Source organism: Aspergillus wentii (genome assembly GCF_001890725.1).
Source record: "Aspergillus wentii DTO 134E9 unplaced genomic scaffold ASPWEscaffold_2, whole genome shotgun sequence".
Lineage (NCBI taxonomy): Eukaryota > Fungi > Ascomycota > Eurotiomycetes > Eurotiales > Aspergillaceae > Aspergillus > Aspergillus wentii.
In genome coordinates this window covers 2,080,986-2,087,038 of record NW_024467833.1, presented here as the reverse complement: position 1 = coordinate 2,087,038, position 6,053 = coordinate 2,080,986, and the positions used below count along the sequence as shown (strand labels likewise).

At 52.2% G+C, this 6,053-nt stretch overlaps 3 protein-coding genes across 3 annotated transcripts in view; 1 reads left to right on the top strand and 2 right to left on the bottom strand.

Moving 5' to 3' along the window:
* ASPWEDRAFT_48978 (uncharacterized protein) overlaps positions 1-2,522 on the top strand; it is a gene marked incomplete at both ends in the record, with an annotated part of 6,899 nt that extends 4,377 nt beyond the window's left edge. Inside the window, 3 exons of the mRNA XM_040837192.1 lie at positions 85-895; positions 959-1,089; positions 1,155-2,522. Coding sequence (XP_040692528.1) covers positions 85-895; positions 959-1,089; positions 1,155-2,522 — 2,310 coding nt within the window. The remainder of the gene's footprint in view (positions 1-84; positions 896-958; positions 1,090-1,154) is intronic.
* A 358-nt stretch (positions 2,523-2,880) lies between these two features.
* ASPWEDRAFT_48977 (putative mitochondrial carrier protein) lies at positions 2,881-4,109 on the bottom strand (the record flags this gene model as incomplete). Its single annotated transcript, XM_040837191.1, has 3 exons — positions 2,881-3,719; positions 3,804-3,993; positions 4,080-4,109. The coding sequence occupies 3 exons, from the start codon at positions 4,107-4,109 to the stop codon at positions 2,881-2,883; spliced, it is 1,059 nt and encodes a 352-aa protein (XP_040692527.1).
* On the bottom strand, positions 4,080-5,892 carry ASPWEDRAFT_57440 (putative eukaryotic translation initiation factor 3 subunit EifCh). Its single transcript, XM_040838337.1, has 3 exons — positions 5,867-5,892; positions 5,223-5,806; positions 4,080-5,134 (listed from the first exon to the last, which is right to left on the bottom strand). The coding sequence occupies exons 2-3, from the start codon at positions 5,684-5,686 to the stop codon at positions 4,555-4,557; spliced, it is 1,044 nt and encodes a 347-aa protein (XP_040692526.1). The 5' UTR covers positions 5,687-5,806; positions 5,867-5,892; the 3' UTR covers positions 4,080-4,554.
* Between the last annotated feature and the right edge of the window lie 161 nt (positions 5,893-6,053).

Below are 6,053 nucleotides of genomic sequence, written 5' to 3'. Positions count from 1 at the left end.
CCGGAGCCAGAGCCTGAAGTCACCAGATTCCCAGAGGACCCACTCTATAATAACTTCTTTAGTTTGTCTTCAAAAGATCGCAAGAAACGCGAGAAATCTTTGATTAAGAGAGGCCTTCCAATTCCCACGAAGCCAGAGGATCTCGCACCCTCTCCTGAACCTGAACCGCCTGCAGAACCTGAGCCAGAACCCGAACCCGAACCTGAAGAACAGCCAGAGCCGGAGCCAGAGCCGGAGCCCATTGAGCCGCCTGCCCCAGAACCCGAGAAGCCTGCAAGGAAGAGTAAGAAGAGCTCCAGAAAAGTCAAGGAGCCGCCACCGATCGAAGTTGCACCGCCTGAGGAACCAGAAGTCGAAGCTGGTGCACCACCGACGCCCCCACCTGAACCTGAGAAGCCGGCACGCAAGGAGCGGCCTCGTATTGAACGCACGTCGAGCTCTGCTGCCTGGGGTTACTGGGGAGCAACGGTGCCCCCGAAAAGATCCAGCCACAAGGAAGGTAGACACAGGGAGGATTCTGAAAACCCAAGGAGAAGGGAACGATCTCCCAACGAAGTGGAGAGATCGAAATCAGGCACTGCTAGAAAATCAAGGCCGCGAGAGTCAGAAAACGAGGCCGAAAAATCATCTGCATCTGACAAGGAAAGACGGCGGGAAGCTCGTCATAATCGCGCAATGGGGTTCTCTGATTTTGTTCTCGGTGCCGCCGCAGCACCTCCTTCTAGAACCAAATCAAGGAGAAGAACAGAACACAGACGCGACATCGATGAGGCTGATATGCCTACTCCACCGCCTGACGAAAGGCTTGAGGTATCGGATAAAGCAGCTAGGTTGATGGGCGTCAATGAATCGAGGTCTAGAAGAGAGAGGCCGCACGGGGAGAGGAAAAGATCTGGTACGAGTTTCCGTCCCGAATCACACTTAGTCTTGAAACCAGTTATTGATAGATTGTTCCCAGCTTACCCTGATCCGTACGCCATTGAAGATGAAGACATAGTCATGGTTAACCGAGACGATGTTGAGGGACACTCGCCGCAAGAGGGATCTAGGGAATCTAGACACTCCAGAAGAAAGTCCCGGTCCAGGAAGGTGAGCACGCTACCCAACCTAACAGTCCTTTGTGTTTAAATACTAATGATTGTTGTACACATCAGACAAGATCCAGACCTGAAGACCATGACGATGCTGTTATGGTTGATGCAGACCAGCAGGGCCCAGATGTTTACTCAGGACCCGATGATATTGCTTTCGTCGATGCCCCTCCAAGAGAACGACGCTTGAAGCGGTCCGGTACCCTACCCAGGAAACCGGAAACGGGTGGTGGTGGCTTGATGGGTTTAATAGAATCTTTGAAACGGACTGCTCGCCCTGAGGCTCGTCCCGAAGCTCCACCAGAACGCCGCAAGTCTCGGTCTTATCGTGATGAAGACGCAAGGTACATGACAGAACCGGAGCGAGACGAGGCCCGGCGAATCAGACATGAAGAACGAAGGAGACGATGGGAACGACCAGATACAGATGCTGAGGGCTTCGTTACCGAAGGCGGTCCAGTTGGAGGTTTCCCAGACACAGAGGCAGAAGAAGCGGCGGCCAGGAGAGCAGCACGCAGAGCCCGGCGTGCCTCGCGACACCCTCCTTCTGATCAATTTCGAGATGCCGACTTCAGAGAAGCCGAAGAAAGACGAGCTAGACGGAGGGAGAAAGAAAGGGCCCGTGAGATCCTTGAGAGACAAACCCGAGAAGAGGAGGAGAGAGAGGAGAGACGCCGCCAAGAGAAGAGAGCACGTAGAGCTGCTCGTGAAGAACGGCGTATGAGAGAGGAGCAGGAGGCTCGAGAGATGGAAGCCCGGGAAATGGAGGCCCGAGCTCAAGCTAAAGCAGAGCGACGTGAGCGAAGACGAATCCGTGACGCAGAAATGCAGGAAGTGTATGGAGGACAAGCTTCGAGATCGAGACGTCATCGCTCAAGAGCAGAGGGAAGAATTCCTGGCGAATACGGAGCTCCCGAGGATTATTACCGGCCTCGACAGTCTCCCCGATCCGGCGACGAGGGTGGTAGGCCGAAACGTCGGAGGTCCAGAGCTCCAGATCCAACGAGCGAGGCACCGATGATGTCTGGGGGGCGGAAAGACAAGATTTCATCTTGGGTTCATTCACAAGCAGATGAGCCCCCCGAGCCACCCCCGGTTATGTCAACTGTGGTTGATATGCCCCCGCCTCCTGGCGAACCACTCAATGGGCACAGCATGTCGTCGGACGAAGAGGCCAGGCGCAACTTGCGCAGGCAAGCCCGACGACGGGCCAAGTACCCTGGACTTGCAGACGACGAGATAGACGATCTGCGAGCCAGACGGCGGGAAGCACGCAGAGCTGACCGAGACAACATCAAGAGTACCTCGGGCAGCGGTGATTACGAGCGTGAGCGTGGGTACAGACCCTATGATAGCCGCTATCCGCCTGTGCCTCCCCCCAGCTCTGGGGCGAGGATGCCCAACTGGTTCAGAAAACTGACCAATTTGTGATGGTCTCCATACAAAGACCCGCGGATGACTTTATGATGATATGACACGATGAAATTGTTGAGCTATGAGATTTACGCTTGCCCTATATCAATTTGGATGCATTTATGATGACAGATTATATTTTGATTTTCATTCAGGTTTTACAGCACTGCATGTAACATCAGATGAGCCTTTTTTGCTCTCTACTCAATTAGCTAGAACGATGAATATGAATACCCTTTGGGCTTTTTTTTTTTTTTAATACAGCTTTTTTATTCAATTTTTTACGGTAGTGTGCCACCAAACTAGAGAGTAGGCAATCCTTTATCTCGCTGAAAATAATACTAATGATACATGAGAAATTAAACGTGAAGTAATACTACATGGCAGCCTCGTCTTCCTTTTCAACTTCTGAATGCGTTTCCAGCCTATTCTTCTCTCGTCGCCGATTTTCTAGGTAAAACCTAGCCCCTTCATATATACTCAGGTACATACTGAGCGAGACAGCCGTCCAGGCAGCGCGAAGAGCACCCCCGAGAAAAAGCCCCCTGACGCCCTCCTTCCGATATATCTCCTTCCCAATCGAAAGCATAGTCCGGTCTGCCATCCGTGGCTTCTTCGCATCCCCGCCATTATTATCCTCCGTACTAGCCGACAGCATCACCCTCGTCTTGATCACGTCAATAGGCGTCGTCACTACCGCAGCCGTCATCCCCGACACCCCAGCCGCAAACCCGGTCAAAGCAGCCCGTTCCAGCACCGGATTCCAATTTGCTGCTTCGCAATCACCATGACTCTGTTGTTGCTCTTTCCGCAGCTCTCGCCAATCCACCACATGAGACCTGACATACTCGAAAAGCGGAAAATGCAGCCCCGTAAAGGGTAGATTCCTCCCCACCAGCGCCGTATACCCACTCCACAGTTTCCAGTGCCGATGTCGAAACCGTGAAATCACCTGCATCGTGGCATTATCATTTCGATGCCCCGGTTGCAAGTCCACTACCTGCGCATTTTGCTTCAATACTTCCGCGGGCGTGAGCATCAAGCAGGCAACTATCTCCGCGCACGATGACGAAATACCGTGGATGATCGGGTTGGGAAGGGAATGCGTAAATGGAAGACGGTTAGGTTCTGAGTTATGCGGTTCGGCTTGCACTGTCGCTGATGCGTTGTTAAGAGTATATTTTGCTGCTTCGTAGGTGGTGAAGAAGGCTCCTGCTATTTGGGAAATGAGTATATCTCCCCCCTCGTTCAGTTTGAAAATTAGAGAGATAGAGAGATGGGATGGGGATGTCACTGCACAAGAAGGTATCGTTGATATCACTACACTCCACACTCCCTGATACAAGCCTCGAAAGAGGACATTGCGTTTCACGGCTCCAGTTCTGGCGTCCTTGTAGAGCTTCGCGTAATCTGGGGACTGGATACGTGTTTTGAGGGTGTCGAAGGGGTAGACGAAGAAATCAACAACCACAGCAGAAAACGCCCCGGCCTTTCTAATTAGCAGATGGGCTTGAGAGGGGAAGAGGATGGGGGAAGTGATAGGTGGTACTTCCTGCTAGGGCAAGGTGGGCTTACAATCCAAATATCAAAGTTACTGTTGTACATGAGAACGATGAAAACAAATCAACCACACTTTAAGAACAGAGAACAAGAACATAGGAGAAGACCTGGAAAGCATCATTTCGAGCCATAAAAGTATCTCATCTAATCGGTACGCAGTGTTTCTCGATTGCGACGAATAATGAAGTCATCGTCAGTAGCATCACGTGTGGCAAAGTGCCCTAGACTGCTACAAGTATATACACGTCTGGCGACCAGAATACAGTAAATATCATCAGTCGTGACTCAGAAGATATCTACAGCAGATCAGTTAGGTCATAACAAGACGCAGACATGCTCTCAAGTCATATCCCGTAACTAGATTTCGTCACTGGAATAAGCAAGCAGGAGACATATTAACAGTCAGATACATAATTTTCCCTCCCTACGCCGTTAAGGTCATGCAATTCCCAGAATCCCCAGTTTGAGCCCAAAACATTCAAGAAGCCGCTTATTTGGCGGTCTCTCCGGGCAGTAGATTTCCCTTCACAGCAAACATCTTACCCGAAGTGGCAGCAACGAAGTGGTCCACCTGGCGAGCGTATTGCTCGACCTGTCGGCTGTTGAGCATGCTCTCCAAGCGGCTGGGCTCCTGAGGAAGCTTGAACAATCGCTGCCACTCATCCTCGGGGAGGGGTGCCTGCTTGAGCGTCGCACGGGTCGCGTTCTCGGCCTTGCGCTTGGTCTGCCAGTTGGTGATCTTGGTCTGCTCACGGGCGAGCGAGCGCTGGTAGTACTGGAAGTTGTTGGTCTCGGTGTGGTGAGTCTCAATGCTGTCGAGCAGGAGATCACAGTTCTTCTCCAAGAATGGGTCAATGCTGAGCGACAGGTTGTCGTAGTTGGGAGTAAGGACATTCGACTTGACAAAGGGACCGGACTCAAGAGCGGCCAGAGACTGGGGGAGTTCCGTGGGTCCCGCGGCGATGGGGCTCTGAAGCTGGTGGATGAAGGAGGTGATCAGGTGAGAGTTGTGGATTTCGACGGGGAGTTCGACAAAGATGTCCTGGTATCTCAAGTTGGACTTCTGCAGCCTGTAATGAAGTCAGAATTCCTCTTTCCTTTCACTTCTCTTGATTTTTCTTTCGTCTTCTTCATTAAGAAAGGTGTCAGGAAACATACTCCTCGGCAGTGAACTTGTTCTCCTTGAAAGCAGTCATGAACTTAGGCGACAGACGGAAAGCTCTCAGGCTCAAACTTCCTTGAGCACTGCGGCTGACATCGTGGACAAGAGCGACTGTCCGCTCGTTCATCTCCTTCTGGTAGAAGAACTGGTTCTCGATCACGTTCATGTTGACAAAGTTACCCATGTTCGCACTGGTGTACCATCCGACGTTGTTCGCATCGATGTTGACCTCCCGCAGCATGCGGATCATCTCTGCCTGGTAGGCCGCGTTGGCCTTTGCGCGAGGAGCAGCGGCGGCCGGGTTGGGGGCGGCGTTGTCAAAGTGCGACTCGGCGGGCATCTCGACGACGGGGAAGGGGAAGGTGTTTGTGATTTCCAGGGTACCACCGACATCCATACCGACGATCGAACCGGTCGCAGTCGTCGGGAATGTTTGAGAGCAGTGCTTGATGATCTTCATGACCACCTACATGACGCGGGGGTATGAGCATATAATTCTCGTCATTTGGAGGGGGAGTTTTTTCTGGGGGCAGACTGTACCAAGGCCTCGACCTTAACGGCCGTGAGGGGGGTTTCTTTCCTGTCATATTGTTAGAGGGAGGTCTCCACGACTATTGGACCGGGAAAAATGAGTACTTACTCCGCCATGTTGGATGCAGCAGCCCAGGGAATGTTAACGGCGACGATGGTTGACAGTCGGCGATGGTTTGTGTGGATGTCGAATTGAACAATTTCCCACCGCCTAGTGCCCAATGAGGTTAGCGCGCCAAGACCCATATTTGCGCTGCTGCTCTGTATAGTTATACGGTGCGTTTGCCAGGCACGAG